General features: G+C 40.5%; 1 protein-coding gene and 1 non-coding gene across 23 annotated transcripts in view; one reads left to right on the top strand and one right to left on the bottom strand.

Annotated features, from left to right (window-relative positions):
- Window positions 1-26637, top strand: part of clasp1 (cytoplasmic linker associated protein 1) — a 232682-nt gene that overhangs the window by 66768 nt on the left and 139277 nt on the right. For all 22 annotated transcript variants that reach the window (XM_062967373.1, XM_062967374.1, XM_062967375.1 and 19 more), the window contains exons 3-8: window positions 11645-11723; window positions 13940-14043; window positions 16080-16171; window positions 16295-16370; window positions 22095-22192; window positions 22735-22802. In XM_062967373.1, the coding sequence (XP_062823443.1) occupies window positions 11645-11723; window positions 13940-14043; window positions 16080-16171; window positions 16295-16370; window positions 22095-22192; window positions 22735-22802 (517 nt within the window). The remainder of the gene's footprint in view (window positions 1-11644; window positions 11724-13939; window positions 14044-16079; window positions 16172-16294; window positions 16371-22094; window positions 22193-22734; window positions 22803-26637) is intronic.
- Window positions 8655-8780, bottom strand: LOC134295805 (U4atac minor spliceosomal RNA). The gene has a single exon (XR_010002411.1). It is a non-coding gene; the product is annotated as a U4atac minor spliceosomal RNA (small nuclear RNA).

The raw sequence follows: 26637 nt of genomic DNA, 5'->3' as shown, positions 1-26637 counted from the left end.
CAGTCTTGACCAATGAAGTCACAGCATGAAAAAGTTACTTTCATGGAGGACTGCTGTTCCCAAAATCCTCCTGCCAATTCTGCATAAGGTTCGGGTCCCTTTGAAAGAAAAATATCAATAGTATTTTAGATTGGCCAACTCTTCTCCAGCCACATGTGAAGCAAGAGGAGTACAGAGCTAAGAACAACTTTAATTTGTCAGAGGTGAAGCAGGATGGGGTTTTCAACTCAGTGGGAACAGAAATATTCAGATCCTCATGCATCCATGGAAGCCCACTGGGGGAACCTTAGGCATGCCGCAAACTCTCAGCCTCTTGTCTTGCAGTACAAAGAAACATGCAATTGCAAAAGCAGTCAGTTTGCCACAGGGACTGAAAATATGAGACATACTATTTCTGACTTACCTATGTTGAATTATGTTTCTATAATCCTAATAGCCATATTTATGTGCTTATGCATTGGTGGTTCCCTGGAGTTTGGAGTTGTTAATGCAGAGCTGAGACTATGGGCCAGATTCAGGCATTTCCCCTAAAATAAGAGGTATGAGTTCATATGAACTTTCCTTTTGTTTCCAAATGTCAGCATTGCAGAGCGTGATACATTGAAAAGTATTTCCATATAGATCTAATATTTGCTGTATTCTCATTCTCGTGGTAACCTTTGCCTGCCTACACTGTATTTTAAGTGTTGATTTTACATTTTAAATTACTACAGCTAAAAAACCAATGTAAGCTTTAGTCACAGTAGTACAGTGTACAGACTTTGGTCAGATTTCACTTGAAATACTGTGCAGTTCAGGGGAATTTAAGAAGGATATAGACAAGTTGGAAGGTGTCTAGCGAAGAGTAACTTAAGATGATCAAGCCATGTGCTGTAAGGAATGTTTTAGAAACCTTCACATGTTTACTTTGGGGAACAAAAGACTGGGGTGAAATGACAGACCTTTTAAAATGTCTGACATCATGTAGAAAATGAAGTGAGCTTGTTTGCTTCAACAGCAGAGACATAAAGAAAAAGCAGTGAATCCAAACAAGTAGTAAAGAAATTCAGCGTAAACATAGGAAAAATGTGATAGAACCATAATAGAATCCTAGAGTTGGAAGAGACCTCATGGGCCATCCAGTCCAACCCCCTGCCAAGAAGCAGGAAAATTACATTCAAAACACCCCCGACAGATGGCCATCCAATCTCTGCTTAAAAGCCTCCAAAGGAGGAGCCTCCACCACACTCCTGGGCAGAGAGTTCCACTGCTGAACAGCTCTCATAGTGAGGAAGTTCTTCCTAATGTTTGGGTGAAATTTCTTTCCTGTAGTTTGAAGCCATTGCTCCACATCCTAGTCTCCAGGGCAGCAGAAAACAAGCTTGCTCCCTCCTCCTTATGACTTCCTCTCACATCTTTATGCATGGCAACATGGCCCTCATCATGTCTCCTCTCAGCCTTCTCTTCTGCAGGCTAAACATGCCCAGCTCTTGAAGCTGCTCCTCATAGGGCTTGTTCTCCAGACCCTTGAACATTTTAGCCATCCTCCTCTGGACACCTTCCTGCTTGTCAACATCTCCCTTCAATTGCGGTGCCCAGAATTGGATATAGTGTGATTCCAGGTGTGGTCTGACCAAGGCATTAAAATGGTATACCACTTCTCATCAATAGAGTGCCTCAGAGGGTTGTGCACTGTCTTTGGAGATCTATAAATAGAGGTTATATGACCGTCTGTCTGGAGTGTTTAGCTGTGTATTCCTGCTACTTGATAGCCTTTAAGGTCTCTTCCAACTTTATTATTCTAGGTCTATTCTAGTTTTTTCAAAAACTTTTATCCATGCAATTAAATGATCACATAAACTTTAAGGTTCTGTTTCATGTACCCTGAGAAATACCCATTATGTGTCTTTCTAAGAACTTACAACTATAGATTGTTGGTTGAGATGGGTTACTCATCTTGAGATCTTTCTTGGTCTAGCTTATGTTGAGGCATGATTTGTGGTCGTTGAGAGGGATTTTCCTGGATGATCTTATCAGTAATAGCTTATGATACACAACAAACATTCAATACTGTGACATTATGCTATTGGTGAACTTGAAAATGCCTAGTCGAGTCAGCTTTCCTGAAGGATCATAAGATGACTAAAGTGCTGGAGATCACCTCTGGTGCCATGAAGATTTGTACACAGTGGGAGAAAGCCTTATGGTTCTCCAATCCTTTATAGTTTGTTTTTATGTCCTATTCCATGAAATCTACAACTGCACTTTTTGATATTCTACACACTCCATATGACATTTCCCCCACATGGGTTTTGTGTTGTGTTGCCCAAGTGGTCACATCATCCCAGCCTTCTCAAAGTTCTTCTGTCGGTATGCTTTGTTTGCTGAAGTCAAGCAGCCCTGGACTGAAGCCAACAAAGCCTGCTCCAGGCAGCCAACATGCTGTGGACTTGAGCCACTGCTGATGGCCCTGTTGGGAGCCCAATAGCTTGGATGAAGAATTAAAAAAACCAACTGGGATAATATTTTTCTGATTTCCAGAAGTCAGCCAACAGTGTTGGGTTGTCCCCACTTCTGCTTGTGTGGAATAGCTTGGTAATTACTCCTGTGGCCTTGAGCCCCTTGGCTAATTTTAAATGCTGATTAGACAGGCAAATAGCTCAAAAGTCTCAGAGGGCTTAACTGTTTCCCCATTGTCTGATCCTAGGAACTGAGAGTGGGTTGGGGAATTTAAATGCATTTATATTTAGATTCTTGTTGGTTTCACTCTTGCTTTACTGAAGTCCTTGTCATTGGAGGAAGTCACTCCCCGGTTCCACTCCTTGCCTTTGGGTTTCAGATGGCCCTGTCCTTGCGCCCGTATCTTTTCTAGCATTTGTTTTATATAGGCCGTTAGTGTTTACTGAATTGTGCACCAGTAACCTTGTACAGTTCCCATTAACTGCTTGCCAACTGCTTGCCAGTCCTTGAACTATGTTTCAGTATTTTTGTGGTTTATAAGAAATCATGGAGTACTGAAGGGAGAAACTTTGTCAGCTTCTCTTGTGTGCTTTAGTACTACATAGTTTCAACATAGTGGTTTGTGGACTATGGCTAATCTACTAGCCTTTGGCTACCACTTGATGGCAAGTTTCCAGAAAAGAAACAAATACTTGTAGTCAATGGGCACAAATATGGTGGTGATCCTTGGCACATCAGGTAGGAAGTCCGGCTCATTTGCTTATCAGATAGCTTAAGGAGCCGTTGACACTAGACCCATAATTGTATTTATATCCAGATTTTGTCCATATGTGGGTCCTAATGTGGCTCGCAAAATAGACTAAAAGTTAATATAGCTAAATCCCAGTCATATTAGTAAAAATTGTTTTGTAAAACCCAACGGAATAGACTTATTGGGAACTCAAAAAGGGTCATTCTGGGTAATATGAACGGGTCATCTCATCGAGATATCTGTTTGCCAACAAGAGACTCAAAAGCAGGACATGAGCATAAGAGCATCATACCACTTGTGTTCCTCATGAACACACAGAGGTCTCTTGTTCTTCTTATTGGAGGTGTATCCTTCACAAAACAGCAGTGGTAAAGGCTGAGTTGCTGAGGAGCATTTGTGGATGGGATTTTAGTAGAAAGCGTAATGGCTGGACATGTAGTTCTGGCTTGCATTGTGTGGAAGTGAGATGCCTGGCATAGCACAGAAGATCAGACACAACATCACAGAAATGTAAATATTCACTTCAGAGACTCGACTAATTGTGAGATACGTTGATGTAGGGCAGTGGTTCTTCTCAACCTATGGGTCTCCAGGTGTTTTGGCCCCCAACTCCCAGAAATCCCAGCCAGTTTACCAGCTGTTAGGATTTCTGTGAGTTGAAGGCCCAAACATCTGGGGACCAACAGGTTGAGAACCATTGCCCTAAACCCTTTTTGGTACTGTAAAATCAGGTAAATCTTCTGACCTGACAATTGTGTGAGGGATCGCCTGTTACAAAAGGTGAGCAAGCAGGTTGTTATCAGAGGCCTTTTTGGTTCCTTCCCGTTGTGCCTTGGAAGTGTAACAGGACCTGACCATAGCTAGGCACAGAGACTTCTCTACCCTGTTACCCTTCCCAAGGAAATGATTTGTTGCAATGCTTCTTCTTATTCTGATGCCAGATCAAGACTAGAATTGCCACATATATACTCATGTATAAGTCAACCATGTGCATCAGTTGGGGGCAGGGTTTGGGTCCAGGATCATGGACTTTGAAGTGAGTTGTGGATACGTTGAGGGTCCTTCTTCAGAGAAGAGGAAAGCATCAATGCCGTCTTAGGGGCCCTGCTACCCCTTGGCATCATTTCTCTACCCAAAGCATTCAAAGGGGGCAGAAGTGGTGCCATGGCAAGGGGAATAGAGAGGACTGGTGCTTCTTTTAGGTTCTCTTGGGATGGACTAAGCTTTACCCTATCATCACTCTACACAGAAAAGTTAAGGTAAAGTACTCCCGTTGACTCATGGATAAATTGACTCAGGGTTTGGGGGTTGATTTTTTAAAACTCAAATTTCTAGACTTATCCATGAGAATATAGGGTTGCTCAGGCAAGCAACTCAGCAAATGTTGTTCAGTTTCTGCTAGCTCAATTTCTGTTACCATAGTTCTGCTGAATCCCTTTTCTTTCGTTGGTCTGCTTTTCTGTGATATTTAGATGCCCTGCTGCACGCACATACATGTACACACATATATTTATGTTTTCACACTTTCCCAAGAGATGCACACTGATGATGAAGTAAATAATCGTCTCAATAAGTATTTTTAGAAATATAGAAGAATAATCTTCTTATTTGCCAGGTAATTCCTTGGGCTCCTGAATTTCTCACATGATCCCTAAGGGTCTAAATTTGGATTGCTTAGCCTTTGCCAGGCCTGGGAACCATCATAGACTTTCTCTTCCCAATGGCTGTATTTTTTAAAGTAACAGCTGTACAACAGACACTGGGCAGGTCTGTGTTTTTTCTTATTGTCTGAGACACTGCTGCTTTAGAACATCCTTTGCTTATTTGTTTGCTTGACACTAATAATACAGAATCTAATTTCTTAAAACAAAAATATCCTCACTTTGTTTAGTCTTGCAAAAACAAGAGAAAGCCATCTGGCTCCTTCAAGGCTGTGACATACAAATATTTTAGTTTTGAGATTTTCACAAAAAACAACAGAGTTCTATAGCAACTGAATACTTGATTTCTAATTAGGCTAATTAATAATTGCGATTCTGGAATTTTTAGGATTTCTGCTTATGCCACGGGAAATAACCCAATCCACAGAAGAATTGTTCTGGTTTCCAGCATGCTGGTGGAGTTGTTGTTGTTGTTGTTGTTGTTGTTGTTGTTGTTGTTGTTGTGTGCCTTGAAGTTGTGGAATCAAGCATGGAGCTATGGCAGCTAAATTGAAGTTACACTCTCTCAGCCACAATGACAGGGTCACCTTCAGGTCACCGTAAGTCAGAAACAACTTGTAGTTTTACAAGCCCTTTAGCTTTCTCTGCCCAAGAGGTCAGGTGCCTCCCCAAACTACATCTCTCACCATTCTATAGTATTTAGCCCAGCCAGATAAACTGGCGTCAAACTGCAGTAATTCTACAGTGTAGGCATCTCTACTCTCCTTCTGCGAGCAAGCAAAGGCTTTTATATTGACACAAGACATTCGGGTATTAACTAAAGTCAGCAGAAGAATTTTTTATTAAAACACTTTATTTTGATGGGTTCTTAGCTGTGTTTTGCTTTAATCCAGGCTGTGAGCTGCCTTGGTTTCAATCCTGCTTAATATATACATATATAACCTCATTCTGTCAGCTCATGTATAGCACGGACAGGAATCATCATGTGGTTGGATTGTAAGGGCCCTATAACATTACACAGTTATTAAACTATTATTCCACTTTTACTTCCATAGCAACATCCCACGGAGTTCTGGGCTTTGTAGTTTACCAAGACCCAAAAGTTCTCTGACTGAGGAGTCTAAATGGCAGAGCACTTGCTGAACCAACCGGGACACAGCATATTATTTGAGAACACAGAAATGCTGGACCACTCTCCCAACCACCATGTCAGACTACACAGGGAAGCCACTGAAATCCACAAGTATGTGGACAGAAAGGAGGAAACCATGAAAATGAACAAAATCTGGCTAACAGTATTTTTAAAAACTCTCAAATCAGGACAGTAAATAAAGAACAACACTCAGAGAACAGGGGAATTCCAGATAGGAAAGAATCAGAGCCAGCTAACACCTCCTAACAAAGGATCCTCCCAGGCAGGAAACAGGCAGGCTTTGAAGCTTCCAGGCTATTCAGTGCTAATCAAGGTGGCCATTTGTAACATTACACCTGCCTCCAACAGACAAGAGCTCTTTCTCCCATCCTGGACATTATTCCACAGATATATAAACACCACTTGCCTAGTTTCCAACAGACCTCACAACCTCTGAGGATGCCTGCCATAGATGTGGGCGAAACTTCAGGAGAGGATGCTTCTGGAACATGGCCATACAGTTCGGAAAACTCACAGTTACTCAGTCTAAATGGCCTTCCTTAAACTTCAAATCTCAGGATTACGTACTGTGTCACTATGGCAGTTAAATTAGAATAATAATGTCATGATAGTGTGATGTGATAGGGCCCTAAGTCCCTAGTATTCACCATTGTCTCTGCTGGCTGGAGTTGCTGGGATTTGTAGTTCAGTGCTGTTGTATGGAAGCGTGCTTTCAGTTAGACACACAGGTGTCTTTGGAGTGCATCTACCATGAGCTATGCTAGCTAGGACATTCTGGCTAACTACAATTCCCAGGACTTTATAGCAATGAGCCATAGCAGTTTAATTGGTCTCAAACTGCATTCATTTTGCAGTATGTATGCACCCTCGTTCCCATTACATTGGAATTGAACTTGCTTTTAATTAGATGTATATAAAACTGTGCTGTAAGTTCAGTAGTGACTGGATAGCTGGGTGAGGTGGTTTGAAATCTGTTTTGTGGATGGAGAAAAAAAGATTGAAAGGTATTGAAAAGGAGTTGCTTCTTTGAATTGAGTTATCCACACTGCACAGTTATAGCAGTCTGATAACCAGCTTGCTGTGAGTTTTCCAGGCTGTATGGCCATGTTCCAGAAGCATTCTTTCCTGACGTTTCACCCATATCTTATGGCAGGCATCCTCAGAGATTGTGAGGTATATTGGAAACTAAGCAAGTGAGGTTTATATATCTGTGGAAGGTCCAGGGAGGGAGGAAGAACTCTTGTCTGTTTGAGGGAGGTGTGAATGTTGCAATTGGCCAGCTTGATTAGCATTGAAAAGGATGTCCCTAGGCAGGAAGCAGCAAAGCTTTTCAATGCTAATCAAGCTGGCCAAGATTTTGTTCATTTTCATGGTTTCATCCTTTCTGTTGAAATTGTCTACAAGTTGGCCAATTGCAGCATTCACTCCTGCCTCCAACAGACAAGAGTTCTTCCTCCCACCCTGGACCTTCCGCAGATATATAAACCCCACTTGCCTAGTTTCCAACAGACCTCACAACCTCTGAGGATGCCTGCCATAGATGTGAGCAAAACATCAGGAGAGAATGCTTCTGAAACATGGCCATACAGCCCAGAAAACCCACAGCAGCCCAGTGATTCCAGCCATGAAAGCCTTTGACAAGTCTCATAACTCATTTAATTGCTGGAGCTACATCCCTGGGATCTCTAGTTTGGAGTTTGCAAATGCATCTGAGTTCCAGGAAATGAGAATGAAGCAGAGGATTTAATTAAATGGGTTGTTGTGCATTTTCCGGGCTGTATGGCCATTTTCTAGAAGCATTCTCTCCTGACGTTTCGCCCACATCTCTGGCAGGCATCCTCAGAGTTTGTGAGGTATATTGGAAAACTAAGCAAGGGAGGTTTATATATCTGTGGAAGGTCCAGGGTGGGAGAAAGAACTCTTGTCTGTTGGAGGCAAGTGTGAATGGTGTAATTAATCACCTTGATTAGCATTAACGGTCTTCGACAACAGATTTAATTAAAGCTCATTAATCTACCAATCCTGAGATTTCTCAGCATTGAGTTTGAAATACAGTAGTCTCACTTATCCAACACTCTCTTATCCAGCGTTCTGGATTATCCAAGGCATTTTTGTATATCGTGATATTTTGGCGCTAAATTCGTGAATACAGTAATTATTACATAGCATTACTGCATATTGAACTACTTTTTCTGTCAAATTTGTTGTATTACATGATGTTTTGATGCTTAATTTGTAAAATCATAAACTAATTTGATGTTTAATAGGCTTTTCCCTAATCCTCCTTATTATCCAACATATTCGCTTATCCAACGTTCTGCCGGTCCGTTTATGTTGGATAAGTGAGACTCTACTGTACTGTTAAACTGCATTGGGCCCCTTCCACACACAGATGAATAAAATCCCTTATTTTCTGCTTTGGGCAGTGGGCTCAGATAACCCAGTTCAAAGCAAATATTATGGGTTATTGCGAGCGTAGATGCAGACCTTGCTTTTAAAGCATTGGAAGTTTCTATTACAAATTAAGCATAGTCTCTAGCGCCATCTAGTTGAGAATTCGAGCAACTGCTACAATCATTCAATACAAGGCAATTGTTGATTCAATTTCCCTTTAATTTCATTACTGTTCATTGAAGGTGCTTGAAAGCAGGATTCCAAAAATTGCACCACGTTGGGGCCTAGACCCCAGGGATGCTCAAGTGTTGTGTAGGCGTTAGCAGTACTGTTCTCACTATACGTTCATTGAACAGTAGCGCAACCCCAAGATAAGGACGGTTGAAGAGAAAACCGTCGTGACAATCTGGGGATATGGACGGGAACTGTCTTTGTCGTCACAGCGAGTACGTTGCGGGGGTGGGATGGCTTTGTTCTGCATATCCGAATGGACTACAAAATACTTGCAAACGCTCCCTGTTGTCGCGTACTTCGGAGCAACCGGCCTCTTGTCGGGATTTTAGGTCCTATCCATAATGCATCACGGCGCGCTCATTTGCATAAGAGGGCGGTGGCGGGGCGGGGGAACCTTCGCTCTATAGAGCTGCGAGCGAACTCCCGGAAGCCGCAGCGAGCATGCGTCAAAGCAAGGGGTTGTGGGAGATGTAGTCCTCGCCCATTGAGCTACTTTGCAGCATTTTTTAGGTGTTGGAATGAATTCCGCAGAAGCAAATCCCATTTTTAGGAACAAAGAGAAGACAAAATACCCTCAACCTAGGCTTTTAAAATGAGTTAATTAGTGATGACTGCCAGGATTTCAGTAAATTTTAATAATAATTGTAATAAACTATTTTTGGTTTGCTCTATGGCCATGTTCCAGAAGCATTCTCGCTTGACGTTTCGCCTGCATCTATGGCAGTCATCCTCAGAGGTTGTGAGGTCTGTTGGAAACTAGGCAGGTGGAGTTTATATATCTGTGGAAAGTCCAGGGTGGGGGAAAGAACTCTTGTCTGCTTGGGGCAAGTGTAAACGTTGCAATTGGCAAGCATGATTAGCATTGAATGGCCTTTCATCTTCAAAGCCTGGCTGCTTCCTTGTTGCTCCCAATCCTTTGTTGGGAGGTGTTAGCTGGCCCTGATTGTTTCTTGTCTGGAATTCCCCTTTTTCTGAGTGTTGCTCTTTATTTCCTCTGCATAATTTTAGAGTTTTTGAATACTGGTAGCCAGATTTTGTTCATTTTAATGGTCTCTTCCTTTCTGTTGAAATGGTCCACATGCTTGGTTTTTTTTAAATTGTTTTATTTTTGTTTTGTTTTTTAATTTGTTTTTAATTCTCAACTGATATTTGGCAGCCGCTTTGGGCATTTTAAGTTCTTTAATAGAAAGGCAGGATAAAACTGTAAATAAAGCTAGCTTTATAATGCACAGATTAGTAATAAAGAGCAATGCTGAAAACGACCTGTGTTGCAATGTTTGTGGCGGAATGATTTGTAGGCCACGTTTTGAAAAATTAAATTATAATGAATATAGTTGTAATATTTGTATCAGCGGGAGGTTTCAAACAATTTCAGTGATATGAAAGAATGACAACAAATAAAATGCCTGGGTTCATTTCAATGTTAGCATGATCATTCGGCTGGAAATTCAGCAAGGAAGTAATCGGAAAGCATTTTCCCTAACTTTACATCTGTTGCTGCTCAAAAACAAGTGTATCAATTCTATTTCCTGCCTTTTAAAACATGTAATGTAATTTGATATTGTTAATAATAAGGTATATGTAGATTGTTACTTTTACCTCTAATATGCACTTTCTATAATATATATAGTCCACATTAAAATGGCAGCACACTTTGTATAGTATGTAGATATCACACCAACACAGGAAGGCCTGGAAAGCGTCTCCGAGTGCATCTACACTGTAGAATTAATGCAGTTTGACGCCACTTTATCTGCTATGGCCCAATCCTATGAAATCATGGGAGTTGTAGTTTGGTGAGGCACCAGCACTCTTTGGCAGAGAAAGTTAAAGATCTAAATGTTCAAAACATCAAATGATATGTCTAGCCTGCAGAAGAAAAAGATGAGAGGAAACATGATGACCATGTACAGGACATGGAACAGTGGCTTCAAACTACAGGAAAGAAAGGAGATTTAACCTGAACATTAGGAAGAACTTCCTCACTGTGAGAGAGAGCTATTCAGCAATGGAACTCTCTGCCCCAGGGTGTGGTCGAGGCTCCTTCTTTGGGGGCTTTTAGCAGAGGCTGGATGGCCTCTGCCGGGGGTGCTTTGAATGCGATATTCCTGCTTCTTGGCAGGGGGCTGGATTGGATCTGTTCCAACTCTAGGATTCTATGAAATCAAGTCTATGAAATCAAGTGACTCATAGGTGTCGTGATATATCTTTAATTATATATGTTTAATTTAAGAGTGCATCTATTCTGTAGAATTAATACAGTTTGACAGCCCTTCAATTGCCATGTCTCAATGCTGCAAAATCCAGGATTTTGTAATTTGGTTATGTAGCAGTCCTCTTTGACAGAAGAGGCTAGAGACATTGTGAAACTAGAACTCCCACGATTCCATAGCTGTGAGACAAGGCAAAGTAGTGCCAAACTGCATTCATTCTACATTCTCTGAAATAATGCTTCTGACATGTCTGCATTATCCTGGCTTGCAACTTCAGTCCCCATTTGCTTTTGTAGCTCAAAACTAAGGGATGGGGCAGAGCTCTTCCTTCCATCCTTCTTGGCTTAATTAAGCCATAATTAACTGCTGAGTCTGGCACAGAGAACTATATTTTCTGCCAGCTTCCTCAGCAGGATCTCCAAACACTCATTTAAGGCAGAGAAAGCAAGACGGGGGCACAGGGTCTCTTTGCCCGTGGAACAGCCTTTTCTCCAGTCGAAAATGAAGTGGGGAAGAGGCGGGAGCGCAATGTCTTTCCCATGAAATATATGCAGCAACTGATACTTAATTTATTCCAGTTAAATTTGTGTCAGCATCATACTCATCTATGGCTCCCACAGACTAGCCCTCTTACTACTTCATCAGTTTGGAGGATACCTAACTTTTTCAGGGTTTATCTTTGGAAATGGTGAATATTAATGCAGTATCAGGGAGCCCCGCTGCTTTATGCCTCTCTGACTGTGTTTACTTTGCGTACTCCCTATCTGATCTCTGGGTCTCTTTTTTGTTTCGTTTGCAGGTTGTCCTGCTGGGCTTGGACATCTTATCAGCCCTGGTGTCACGGCTTCAAGACAGATTCAAAGCTCAAACTGGCACAGGTGAGTTTCTTTAGAAAAACCCGAGCCAAGTGACTTGTAGTATTGGTTTTCTTTTCCTTGCTTATCACTCTGCAAATATTATTTTGAGACTGAAGGAGAGAGCAGATGTACAAGTCAACTGTCATAGTTATAAGGAAGCAGCAGTTTGTAAGATGAAATATGGTGACATTTGGGAGGTGAAATTTGGGATCTGGTTGTCTGCATGTAGCCAAAAAAGAGGATATTTTTGCATTGTTCACAGATTGAAATGCAGCTACAGTCCTGGATCCTGGTTTATCACTTCCTGTCCTTTCTAGAACTCGAGAAAATCTGCTCTGACATTTATACTCATGAGCTTGGTAAATTGTTATTTCACTGTGAACAAACTGTGAAGGTGAAGGCATTTGGCTGCCCCATCCTGCATTTGCTTTGGAGTTAAAAAGGATATGGGGGACACCTGGCTCAACAGCAGTACGTGTGAAAAAGACCTTGGAGTCCTCATGGACAACAAGTTAAACATGAGCCAACAATGTGATACGACAGCTAAAAAAGCCAATGGGATTTTGGCCTGGATCAATAGGAATATAGTGTCTAGATCCAGGGAAGTCATGCTCCCCCTCTATTCTGTCAGACCACACCTGGAATACTGTTTCCAATTCTGGGCACCGCAGTTGAAGGGAGATGTTGACAAGCTGGAATGTGTCCAGAAGAGGGCAACTAAAATGATCAAGGGTCTGGAAAACAAGCCTTATGAGGAGCGGCTTAAAGAGCTGGGCATGTTTAGCCTGCAGAAGAGAAGGCTGAGAGGAGACATGATAGCCATGAACAAATATGTGAGGGGAAGTCATAGGGAGGAGGGAGCAAGCTTGTTTTCTGCTGCCCTGCAGACTAGGACATGGAACAATGGCTTCAAACTACAGGAAAGGAGATTCCACCTGAACATCAGGAAAAACTTCCTGACTGTGAGAGCTGTTCGGCAGTGGAACTCTCTGCCCTGGATAGTGGTGGAGGCTCCTTCTTTGGAGGTTTTAAGCAGAGACTGGATGGCTATCTATCAGGGATGTTTTGAATGCAATTTCCTGCTTCTTGGCAGGGGGTTGGACTGGATGGCCCATGAGGTCTCTTCCAACTCTATTATTCTATGATTCTAAGAAGGAATCTGCCCTGAGTCCCTTCGGGGAGATAGAGCGGAATACAAGTAAATTATTATTGTTATTATTATTATCATCATCAGTTAGGCAGTTGTTTACAAATTCCCGTTGCACTTTATCTCCGTTCCTCACCTTTTTTGGATTTCCAGCATCTTGATGAGATCGCTCCTCTTGCCCCTATCCTTGATTGTCCCTGTACTTCCTACGAACTCTACTTAAGAGTCCTGCACTAGTCACCCTCAGCATATGTTGTACTTGCGGCCAGGTTTTTAAGTAATTGCTGTGTTTTACGTGTTTTATACTGTTGTAAATTTATTCAGTTTATATTGTTTTAATTCACGTACTGTGTTTTTAACCTATGTTTTGTTGGGCTCGTCCCCATGTGAGCCGCCCCGAGTCCCTTCAGGGAGATGGTGGCGGGTTATAAGAATAAAATTGTTGTTGTTGTTGTTATTATTATTATTATTATTATTATTATTATTATTATTATTATTATTATTATCTATAATTCTGGGCAGCACTTGCCAATTCTGGATTTAGGTGTGGGGCCAAGGAGGGACTTGGGGCATAAGGCCTCCTTTGAGAGCAACAGGGAAAGCCCATAGGAGTGGTGTTCACGATTAGCATTACCATATATATTATTGTAGTCAAACCTTTTACTTTTGGTTTGCTAACATTGCCTGTGGATAGGTCAGTAGGTATAGTTGCTACATTTAAATATCATCCTTGGTCATGGCTTATTATTTTATTTTACAGCTAGTATTTTTAATAGTCTAATATCATAAAGTTGTTAGGCGATTTACTTTAAAATAGGTATACAATGTTATATTAAAGAAAGTACCATAAGTAACTAATACTTTGATGATACTCATAAGGCAATCTTGTTTTTAGCCTATTTTGTCCAAAACAAGAGTCTGTTCCTCTCATAGGAATAGTTTGCCAAAGTCACTGTTCAGATTGCCTTGAGACATGTGGGAGGTTTTGAGTGGGAAGGCAGACGTGTATTTATGTATTGTACTATCTGCCTATATTTCTAGCTCTCTTCTTGTGCTCTCTTCTCTAATCAGCTTTGCTTTATCTTTTTAGTGCTGCCTAGTCTAATTGACAGGTTGGGAGATTCAAAAGACTCCGTGCGAGAACAGGATCAGGCACTACTGCTAAAAATCATGGAGCAAGCTGCTAGTCCTCAGGTGAGTTCATTGAAATATCCAACTTCAACATAGAAACAAGTGGCTTCCAGATTTGGAGCATAGTTGTGTGGGGTGGGGTTGGTTTTAATATTGAATGTAATGTTTTTAAACATTAATATGTACTAATTTTAATTCAATCAATTTTAAGATTAATGTTGTATTTGTTAAGGCATTGAATAATTGTCACATGTAAGCCACCTTGAGTCCCCTTCGGGGTAGAGAAAGGCGGGGTATAAATAGGGTAAATAATAAATAAATAAATTGTGACCACTTGTATATTCTGTTTTACAGATAGACTCTTAGCTACTATAAGGAGCTTACTATCAATTACTGCTTAGTAATTAACCTTTTTTCTAGTGGCAACATTTCCTGGAGCACAACACTCCTCTTCAGTTTTTCATAATATCCCACATAACCGTTATTCTTCAAAAACAATTAGTCACAACTCCTTAATAATTTGAGTATTTCCATTTGATTTCAAGGAAAGTAGAGTGGCAGTAAATGCATATAACAGGTTTTTTTTTTTTACAATCATTACATGATATTGTGTGTGTGGAAACAACATGCTTGGTTGAGTAACTACATGACTGAAAAGCAACAATGGGGTCCTCTGGATCCATAGGAAGTCTGGGGACCCCTTTGGATGGCAAATAATGTGGATAGTTGTGCCCCTGTTATAAGATGACAATGTTGTGAGGAAGTCAGTATCAACACATCAATGTGCACATCACTACTATTTTAGATATGGGCTACGATGATCCACAGTCAGTTGAAACTGTGAATTGAGAGCCTACAGATTGGCAGAGCCCACTATAAGGTTAATATGGCAAAAACAAAAATATGTCATAAATGTACAGATGATGTTTTAACGACTTAACTCAATTTTTAAAAGTATATTTCTAAATTTCTTAATGTTTCTGCGATATTTACTCCCATTCCATAATGGAAAATCCTTGATAATAGTAAGAAAGTCCAGTGTTTCTATAAAGGCCCATTTAGGTGTAAAATATGTTCAGGGAGAGGATGGAATGGGCCTGCACTGTTGTCTCCAACTTTGAAATCACACCATAGCTGAACTCCACCAGTAACAAACTTGAAATGCTATGGATTTCTGCAACTGTTCTTTAGGTATCTGCTCAGGGCCCTTCCAGACAGGCCCCTATATCCCAGGTTTTCTGTTTATCCCAGATTATCTGGCAGTGTGGACTCATATAATCCAATTTAAAGCAGAAAACCTAGGATTGGATTCTGGGCTATAGAGGCTGTCTGGAAGGGCTCTCAGTCAGTAGATGTTGCAGAGAGCACATGTAAAGTGTAGAGAGTGCTAAATGTTAGTGATATTAAATACATTTCTAGAACCAGAATTGGCATCAAGAATTTAATATGGAGTACCACTGTGAAGATTATTGTTAAATGAGCTCACACAGTTAGCATCAGTGCGTCACTGTTAAATTAATGGCTGCAGAAACCCATTAAATGGCTTTTATGTTTCTGATATTAAAATGTGTCTTAACTCCCACCTGCAACCTCCTGCCCTTGCAAACATTCTCTGTTAGGAACACTTAGTCTATAGTTGGTGGAGCCTGGTGAAATTTGCTGAAAGATATTAATTCCTAGATGCTACAAGGAAAATTCCTTCCAAATGTCATGTATCCTGTTCACCTGTTGCAGTCCGAGATGGCTGGACTCATTGCACGTTAAATACATATTTCATTGGTAACTGAATCATAGCTCTGGGCATTATACCTGCAGTCCTTACCCTCTCTCCATCAGGGTAAGACTTTCTTGAAGATCAGTGTGTGAATGTGATAGTTGTGAGTGACAAAAGAAAACGAAAAGCAGCAACCAATCACATTAAAATGCTCCTTTGAAGTGTATATATGTGTGTCTGTGTATTTTTTAATAGTTGACTGTTCCCACTGATATCTATGTCTGGGTCTACTCACTTGTGACTACATAATATCCAGCATCAAGAAATGTAAAACTGTAGCTGGTTCTGGGTTCATTTTTCTGTTTTTTCTCTCTCCCTGTGGCAGTATGTATGGGACAGGATTTTGGGAGGATTCAAACACAAGAATTTCCGGACGAGAGAAGGAATTTGCCTCTGCCTTATTGCAACGCTCAATGCGTAAGTGGGGCTTTATAGCCTGTTTTGAAACCTGTATTCAGATTTAAAAACAAAACAAAATTGTGATTATTCATTATTTTTTCTTTTCTCTTTCTCTGCCCTTCTCCTGTTTGTCTGTCATAGATACGGAGCTCAGAGTTTAACACTGAGCAAGATTGTGCCACATATATGTAACTTACTTGGAGATCCAAACAGCCAGGTGAGTCTTGAATGAAATATGTTTGTTTCAATATTTCTTCTTTGCAGAGAGATGTCTATGATGGAGTTTGAAAAAATATTATTTTTTCAAAGTTATGTCATACATTTGGTTTTTTACCTTTTGCTGAGACCTGCCTGAAATTTCAAATGTTGGAATGTCTCATTCATTGATATTTCATTGAACATATAATCATGTATCTTCCTGTTCTTTGTGTTAAACTGCTGCTTTTGTGTGTGCCATATTAATGAACATTCATTTTGTGTGGATATATTGTCATACCCCTATGTTATATAATTATGGTTTATGCCAAATATGAATGGAGCAAACTGAAGGTCCTTTGGAGTTCATTCATCATATCAGAAGCGAACCGAGGGTACAGTTGTAATGTATTTAAAACACAAATAATGTTAAAAAATTGGCATTATACTAAATGTCCTTTGGCCAGTTGCTGGCCACTTGGAGTTCCTTTGTTTTTCTATAAGACGGTCCTCCATTGTGCATGTGGCAGGGCTCAGACTGCATTGTAATAGGTGGTTTGTGGTTTGCTCTTCTCCACACTCGCATGATGTGGACTCCACTTTGTTCACTCCTGGAGTGAACAAACACACTTTGCAGAAAACTATAGCCTTCCATCTTTTCTCTAGTAACTTAAAATTTACTACAAATAATTATGTAAGGCTATGCTGAGAAAGGTAAGCAAAAAGTTGCCTGGGCAGTAGGAAAGGACTGTGGAATCAGTAGTCCAAAAACCTCTGAAAGGCCAAAGCTTCCCACCCCATTGATATTATACTACATCTATTAGTATAATAGGAAGACTGGGTCCTGAAGGGATCTGCCAAGACCTTATCTAGTAGGTTTTTTAGTTTTTTCATCATGGTTTGCTCCTATGTGCTTTTACAGTTGCTAAAAGACCTGTGCACCAAGGCTGGAAATACATACATTCTCTTATCTATTGTTTGATGATTAGAAGATCTCACTACTGTATCTAAGCATGAATATATATTTTATAAACCAAGAAAATTGAGTTTTTGAAATATGGTCAGCTTATATATTATCTGCATATATGTGTATGCTTAGCCTAATTCATATCCTAAGTATCACCCCCTTTTTATTCTCCTTTTCCAATAAAAATATTTTTAAAACTTTTTACTAAGACATAACTATGTTTTTGAAGATCTCCTTGGTTTTCAACAACAGTTTATGACTTAGATAAGAAAATAAAACAGGAAAATATGCTTCAAAGTGCTCAATAGATGGCTGCTTTTTAAAAGAGAAAGTCCAGTGTGATTTGGCCTGTGTGTATTTCTTTGGCCTTTTTCAGAGATGATACAAAATATAGCTGCAGTAATTTCTGAAGCTGGGTTTCTCATTTATTTTGCTGAACAGAAAAGAAACATGTGAACTACGCACTTCTTTTTTCTCACTTTCTGCTGACATTTAAAAAATTGAGCCTAATCTCCATGATTCTTTTAAGTGTTCCCCAGTTTTTGTCTCTTCCAATATAATATGGAGGGCAACTGTTCAATAAATTAAAGCCACATAAGACAGTGGGCATATGCTGACTAGGTGTGCAGTTACTTGGAGTGAAACATGGCTCCTGCCCCTTCACAGTTGCTTTGTTTTGGAGGATCACCATGTTTTCCCTTCTCTCTAGACTCTGTTTCTTGCTAAATAGGAGAATGTCCTGTAAAAACAAACAAAAAAAATCTAGGAAAATATTATTTAAATCAGAACCATAGAATTGGGAAAAAAAATCACAAGGGCCATCTAGTCCAACCCCTTGCCATGCAGGAAGAAACATTCAAAGCACTCTCTACTGATGGCCATCCAGCATCTGCTTAAAATCCACTAAAGAAGGAAGTGTATAGCTTGGTGGAATTAGAAATCTTGATAGCCATGTATAAATATGTGAGATGAAGTCATAGGGAGGAGGGAGCAAGCTTATTTTCTGCTGCCCTGGAAACTAGTAACAGAACAATGGCTTCAAACTACAGGAAAGAGGAGATTCCACCTGAACATTAGGAAGAACATCTTAACTGTGAGATCTGTTCAGCAGTGGAACTCTCTGCCTTGGAATGTGGTGGAGGCTCCTTCTTTGGAGGCTTTTAAGCAGAGGCTGGATGGCCATCTGTCTAGGGTGCTTTGAATGTGATTTTCCTGCTTCTTGGCAGGGGGTTGGACTGGATGGCCCATGAGGTCTTTTCCAACTCTTTGATTCTATGACAGCCACGAAGATGGGGGAAAAAATCAGGAATGTAATGTCGAAAATAGGAGGGAATTCCAGGAATGTAGTGTCAGTGGCAATGCCCATTGAAAACAAAGCATCTGTCTAGCATTGAGGGCACCAAAACCCATTAAATTAAACTTCAAAGTCCAAGGAGCCAGAGGCTTTGGAGACAACTGGCAAAGTGCCACGCAATTTAATATCATCCCTCTAAAAAGCGATGCAATTGAAGTTTTGCAAAAAAGACTGCCAGGTCAGAAGGCAATTGGAAGAGGGCACAAGGGTCATCTAGTCCAACCCCCTTCTGCCATGCAGGAACATGCAACCAAAGCACTCCTGACGGATGCTTAAAGACCTCCAGAAGAGGTGACTTTTATATTGATGGAATGCATAAGTAGCAGGAATCCATGTTCCAGAACCTTCCCGATGGTCAGTTATACTCTTGGACAGTGACAGTTAGAAAGGTATGGGTGAGTTGTTTGGGGGAAGGTGCATGAAAGCACATTTGGATATCCCTGGTTTGCCCCCTCCATGCACTTCTTTCCCTTAAAATAGGTTGGGAGTTGTGTAGCCCTCCAAACGTTGCCGGACTGAAAACTGAGTCCCAGGAGCGGATGTTTTCTACCCTTGCTCTAGAGCAGGCATGGGCTTACTCCGGCCCTCTGGGTGTTTTGGACTTCAACTCCCACCATTCCTAACAGCCTCAGGCCTCTTCCTTTTCCCCCTCAGCCGCTTAAGCGGCTGAGGGGGAAAAGGAAAGGGCCTGAGGCTGTTAGGAATGGTGGGAGTTGAAGTCCAAAACACCCGGAGAGCCGCCTGCTCTAGAGCAAGGGTATCGGCCTTGTTCTGCCATCCAATGCTTGTTGTTTATGTACCGTTGCCATGGAGACAGAGAGAGCACTTTGAGGCCTGCTGGGCCCAGAGAGTCGGAAAGGAGCCATAGGACACAATGGGTCTGAGATGGAAGAAATAGGAGGCATGGCAGGCTGGACAGGGAGAAATGGGGAAAAGAGTAAAGAAGATGCCTCTGCTGTTGTGAGGTCTAGAAATGCTCCCTAACAGGATGAATGCTCTAATGTCTAATCCCAGGGCGTATGTTTTTATTTTAACCTTTATTTCAAGTTAGAGCCCCCTCCTAGGAAGTGTTTTCAGCGCTGCTCAAAGGTGGATTAGTGTGTCAGTCCAAATTAGGAAAGCTGAGATCTACAAAAAGAAAAAAAAAATTATATAGGTACAGCGAAGTAGCAATATATCGAACTTGTGTGTTTCCTGAAGAAAAAAAATTAAATAGGAAAAATTACCCTTAAAGTTGCATGCAAGGTGATCTATAGCGACAAAAGGAGCATCGTGGCCCACGTAACACCCACATTTTCACAACGATCTGAATCATAGAAATTTGACAGTTCCCACCCCACCTTAAAATAAGCAACTTTGAATAAATGAATGAATGAATGAATGAATGAATGTAGGAATGAAACTTTATTTATAGCCGGCTCTATCTCCCCGAAGGGACTCAGTGCGGCTTACAACAAAATACACAGTGGCAAACATTCAATGCCGGCAAAAATATATAAACAAATCAAAAACCACCAAATGAATTATAAAACAACTTAGATTAATAATAATAATCATAATAATCATCACAGTAATAATAACTACTGTGTTCTTATATCCCACCCATACAAAGTGGCAAACATCCAGTGCTGACAATAACATAGAATCACATCAAAAACCACTCAATAAATTATAAAACAACTTAAATTAATAATAACAACAACAACATCAACTTTATTCTCATATCCTGCCTATCTCCCTGAAGGGAATTGGGACGGTTCACATGGGGGCCAAGCTCAGCAATACACAAGGTGTAGGAGCCCAAAGCATCCAACTATATTTTTGTGCTGGTTGCCAAAGAAAAAACTACTTTCTTTGTCATTCAGCTTGATTTTTATACTGAGTTTCTCATCTGCCAAGAGTTGGTGCTCTTGTCATTGCTTGCAGTAGACTATTGGTTAAATAAACAAGCATATTGAAAGTTGGGAAGCTCAGGGTTTTTGTGAATGTACTTAGTCAGTGTGGCAGCCTTATAAAATAAATCGTGGGATAATCATATAACTATAGACAAATCTGTCACCCTGCTTGTATTACAAATCTGTCACAATACTAGCCTCTATGCTAGAGGATAAGAGGCTATTGTCTTTATAACTGGATGAGATGCTTCAGTCTTTTTTTCCCACCAATGTTAAGTCATCATTGTTTTTTCTCTCTTCACTCTCTCCTCACCCGAAGTAATTTCCCCCATGATGAATCAGACTTACCCGTTTTGTTTCTTTGCCTTGCTAGCAATAGTGAGTAATATAGAGAGGGTGCAAGACAATGTAGGGAAATGACAAGGCAAAACATTTGAGAGAATGTTGTTGGGAAAGAGGAGAGGTCCTTATTAAGTCAGCACGGAGGGTAACACTGTTTTGCTTTTTCACTTTATTAGCATCTATCCCAGCCATTAATATCTTTGTCCCATTGAATCAAAAGGGTCCAACAGGTAGGATTAGGGATGTGTTGGCCACACATGCATTGCCTGTTTCCACACCTTGCAGCTCCACAGAGATTTGGGGCAAGATTTGGCCCTCAAGGGGCCAGAGGCACTCTCAGTCGCTCTTGAAGGTGATGGTACTGGCCATCTTGCCAATTTTTCAGATGTTCTGGGTCTGTGCTCATATTTGTTTTAACACAGGAAGTGATCAGGCAATCACTTCCTTTTGGAAAAAAAAGAAGTCTACACAGTGGAAAGTAAAGGTAGGGCTCCCCAAATGACTCTGTATCTAGCAAAATGGCCAACAGCACTCCTAGAAGCTTGAAGGGAATTACTGGTCATCCCTCCCTGCTGATACAATTGTCATTCAGTAAATGGCTTTCAGTTGTAACCACAAAGAGAATAATTCATGCTGGTTTTTTTCTGGGATGTCCTGATCTGCACACAAAATAAGTGTATGAAGAGAGGTGTGGGGAGAAGCATCCAGTTATTCTGGCCTGTGTCATGTATAATGCAAAGATGGGATTTAGCACTGTGCACAAGTTGAAATGTGTGCAGCTTTATGCACACATATGTCTCCTTCCCTCCCTTAAAGTTGCAAAATGATCTGGGATTTGAAGTTGATTAACTCTGAAATTTACCAGTTTGGAATTATAAATTTGGGGTGCAGTGTTTGGAATGTAACAAGCCAGCTTCTGAATTTGGTTTGATGTCAACATGTCCCCTTATTGGGATTTGAACATGTGTGTATGGGAAATATATCAAGAACTGAGTGACAGAGTGCAGAGCAACCAATGTGGTTTAATCATGCCAACCTATAGAAAAATTGAGTTGGACTTTTTGTATTGATGGTAATCATGGTAACTATTAGATCAGTGTTATGGGTTATCTTTAATTTATATTTTCAAAGTCACTGTGGTGTAGTAGTTTGAACATTTTGTTCCATTTGTTTATTTTGTATTGTTAGGTTCGCGACGCAGCAATAAATAGTTTAGTAGAAATCTACAGACACGTAGGTGAACGTGTAAGAGCCGATCTCAGCAAAAAAGGATTACCACAATCTCGGTGAGTGAAAAAGTTTGTTTGTTTGCTTTGGAGTCCATTTCTCTTTCTTCTGCTGCTAAATCAAAGCACTTTAATAACTTGTATCTCTTCTGATTTGCTGAGTCCAGTGCTGCTTCTTGAACCAGCGGCCCCTGGCCACTACCTTCAACTTCCTACCCAGGCATTTAAAAGAGCCACAAGTGACACAATGGCAGAGAGTGTCTAGGGCAGTGGTTCTCAACCTGGGGTCCCCAGATGTTTTTGGCCTTAAACTCCCAGAAATCCTAACAGCTGGTAAACTGGCTGGGATTTCTGGGAGTTGTAGGCCAAAAACATCTGGGAATCCCAGGCTGAGAGCCACTGGTCTAGGGAACTGGTGCTTGTTTTAGGCTCTTCTCAAGCAGTCTTCGCTTTCTCCTTTCACTACTGTATTAGATAGGAGATGGATTCTTCTTTGATAATAATTTTCCAATTAAAAATGTTAAAGTATGTACTTTCTGATGTCTGTTTTGTTTGTTATGTTTTGTTTTTGCAATTCTAATATGATCTCCTTTTCAAATCAGGTTGAATATCATTTTTACAAAATTTGACGAGGTTCAAAAATCAGGAACAATGATCCAGGGATCAGGTGGTGAGTTGTTGGTTTTTTTGTTTTGTTTTGTTGACTTTTAAAAAGATGCAATATCTTCCTCTCTCCCCTCCTTCACCCCTTAGAAAAACATTGTATTTTCCATTTATCATAGAAATGTATTACAAGCAATATCATATGAAAGTCAAAATTTTCTAATCTAGTTAGTTAATAATTTCCTGATGCTATACTTTGCTGGAAAAACAAAGAGAAAAGGAAGGAAAAAACCACCACACAGCCATTTGTTTACTTTGATGCTACAACATCAGTTTCTGTTCTCCTGTATCTTCTTTTGCATGCTTTAAAAAATTAGTTATTTCATATGTTGCAACAAACCATAGTTTGCTATTACTTTTGAAACTGGGTAACAAACACTGGACCCCCCCCCCCCCAATCAAATAGTTTACTAATAATGTTCATATTTGCTTGGTTTCAGCAACTCTGCAGCACCAAATGGTTAGAATTAACACACAAAACATATAATAGCTTGAGCTTTTTTTTTAAAAAAAGTTTCAAGATGCTTAAGTCAGAAATGATCTAAGGTTCTGCTTTGGAGTTCTGGCAAAACCTGCATTGATTGACTGATTGGTTTTTCAGCCTATTTGAAATTTAATAGCACTACTGTTAGTTTCATGCTAGAGCTTGGGTTGTAGGGGCATGGACAGTTATAGTGAGTGATTTCGGAATGATTTTAGGAACAAAAGATCAGATCAAAACAACTTGTGCTCAAACCATATTTGAAATCATTGGGAAAACACTCTAATGTTTCCAAGCACTATAATGATATTAAAAGATAGGACAGTGGATTCCTATTGCTTCATAACCAAGTAAAGGGGATGGGATAGAAAGAAAAAAAATCAAATAATATTTAATTTAGGGCCCACTGATTGACTGAAATTGAACAAGGCTGAACTGATCTTGTTGTATGAGTATTTGTTATAGAGGCTTTCCTTTTTTAAAAGTGTATATATATGGTTGAATTTAATTGTATCTGTTAAATGATTTTTAAAATGTTTATTTAGGTTCTATTTATAGTTGGTTTTATTGTTACTTTTATTTAAGATACTGTGAGCCGCTTTGGGCCCTGTTTAGGGAGGAAAGCAGGATATAAATAGAGATGATGATGATGATGATGATGATGATTGAAGAGCTACTTTTAATAATTAGATTGGACTTACCTTATCTACAATTGTATTGTCTGTAGTACTGGTGTTTGATAAAATATGTAAACAACAGCTTTCCAATTAACCATTATTACAGTACCATTTGTGCTACTATGCTAGCTGTTTGTAGCCAGGAGTTCTGGAGAATACTATATTGAAGAAGGCTGTTCTCGTAAATAATGCATTTAAGTGGCTCTTGGATGAAAGAAGCACTGTAAAAACAAAACTCGACACAGTTGCTTCTCAAGCTGTGCAGTTATTGATCTTATGTTTACTCACTGTTGGCTATGCTATGACTTTGCTTAAATAAAGAAAGGAGCTTTGTGTGTTACTCTAAACTTGTCTCTTAGTGCTGTGATTGACATCAAGTAGCAAATGGAGGGGGTGTTTATTTAATAAAAAATATAATTGCTATTAGACATAATTGTTGGTTTCTGAGGGTCCTCTTAGGACCCTCAGAACATGAGTCTGGTGTCTTTTACTTTCCTGAAATCAGTTGCTTTAGTTCTATGAGCAAAATGTAGTTTACATTGTGATTATTCAAGTGGATCCATTCTTACTCATTCCTGTTCATGTAGGTTGGTCTGTCTTGCAGGCCATTATTTTTTGGCTCTCATTGAGGATTCTTGTGATATTGAAGGCCAACTTGCTGGAAGGATGACAAATTTGAGAAATAGTAACTTTCCTTTGATTCATAGTGGAGAACAGTGGTGGTTTCTCACTTCTGGATTAATTCACAATCCCTTAGTCTGTGAAGGATAAACAGTGTGTTTGTCTTTGATGTTGACAAAATGACCCTATATACTCATGTATAAGTCTAGAGATTTTACTCAAGATATCAATCCAAAATCTTGGGTTGACTTATACACTGGCGAATGCAAGTACTATAAACAAAAAAGGGACCACTGTCTTCTCTGAGTATAGTAACAAAAGGCAAGAGCTAACCCAACAGAACCTAACAGAAGCAGCAATACTCTACTCTCTCCATAATGGTGCTGCTTCTGGACTTTTTTGTATGCCTGGGTGGGGAAACTGCGGCAGTGGATAGGGACAGCTCACCCTTTGAACTGGCTTTGGTGCTTTTCCTTTTCCAGAAATGAGCCTGAACCTTTCCACAGATCTTATCAAAATTCATACATTTTGTCCCCAAACCTGCCCTCAACTTATATGTAAGGTGAACTTATAAACAAGTACAGACGTTTCAAAGTCTTGCTGTTTCTTTCCTAGGAGTGTCCTTTGTTGGGAGGTGTTAGCTGGCTCTGGTTGTTTCCTGTCTGGTATTCCCGTTTTCAGAGTATTGTTCTTTATTTACTATCCTGGTTGTAAAGTTGTGTAATGTTGGGAGCCTGGTTTTGTTCATTTTCATGGTTCACAGCAACCTAATAATAATAGTACTAATAATAGTAATAATATTAGTAGTAGTAGTAGTAATGACTCTGAGGTGGGAGGTGTCCTAAGGGCAACTGAAAGGATGAATAATCCCACTGAGGAGCATCTTAAAATGTTGGTTCTGTTTACCTGCTGAAGAGAAGGTTGCAAGGCGACATAAGAGCCATGTATACATACCATCCACTGCTCTCCAGGGCGAGGGGAGGTCTGAACCTGTGTGGCTCTGGGTCCCCCACCCTCTCCCTTCTCAAGTTTAGGGGGAAGCTGGTTGGGCTCCATTGCCCCCTCTGCCTCCCGTCCGGTGCTTCCCCGGGTGGGGAGAGGTCCTTTGAGGCGTGGTGCATCTCGGAACCATTTGGGACTCCATTCCTCTCTTTCACTGGCCATCCTCTGCCTTCTCGTGCTGAGGAGACCTTCCGAAGCCTCTGGCCCTCTTCCTCTCGCAGAGGGTGCTCTCTCCTGAGGGGGAAAGGGGACTGTTTTCTTCTTATGGGAATCCTTGTTTGGTGAGCTGGAATGCAACGGAATAGGCTTGCTGCTTGGAAGGCTGGGTACTTGCATTCTAGGGGAATGGTTTTTTTGGGCTGCTAGATTGTAATGAATAGCCTCACTACTTCAAAGCCTGGCTGCTTGCTACCTAGGGGAATCTTTGATTGGTCAACTTCAATAGTAGAGAGTAGTATCGCTGCTTCAAAGTCTGGCCACCTTCTACCAAGGTTAACCTTTTGTTGGTCTGGTTGAATTGCACTGAATAGCCTTGCAGCTTCAGTGCCTGGCTGTGTTATAGCTAGGGGAATTCTTGTTTGGCGAGCTGGAGTAGCACCATCAATCAAAGAGCCACTTTGAAGCATGGCGAGTTGCTTTGTAGGGGAATCATTGTTTGGCCAGCTTGAATTGCACTGAATAGTCTTGCTGCTTGCAAGCCTGGCTGCTTTCTACCTTGTGGAATCCTTGGTTGCCCAGGTTGAATGGCAATTAATAGTCTTGGTGCAGCAAGTATGAATGCTGCAATTAGTCACCTTGATTAGCATTTAATGGCCTTGCAGCTTCAAAGCCTGGATACTTCCTGCCTGGGGGAATCCTTTGTTGGGAGGTATCCTTTGTCTGGAATTTCCCTGTTTTCAGAGTGTTGTTCTTTATTTTCTGTCCTGATTTACGAGATTATATTGTTCTGTATTATTATACCACAATCTACTATTATCTGCTTAGAACTGGATTATATTAGGCCCCTTCTACACAGCTGTATAAAATCCACACTGAATTGGATTATATGGCAGTGTGGACTC

The sequence above is a fragment of the Anolis carolinensis genome, chromosome 1 (assembly GCF_035594765.1).
Source record: "Anolis carolinensis isolate JA03-04 chromosome 1, rAnoCar3.1.pri, whole genome shotgun sequence".
Lineage (NCBI taxonomy): Eukaryota > Metazoa > Chordata > Lepidosauria > Squamata > Dactyloidae > Anolis > Anolis carolinensis.
This window is presented reverse-complemented; position numbering and strand designations above follow the sequence as displayed.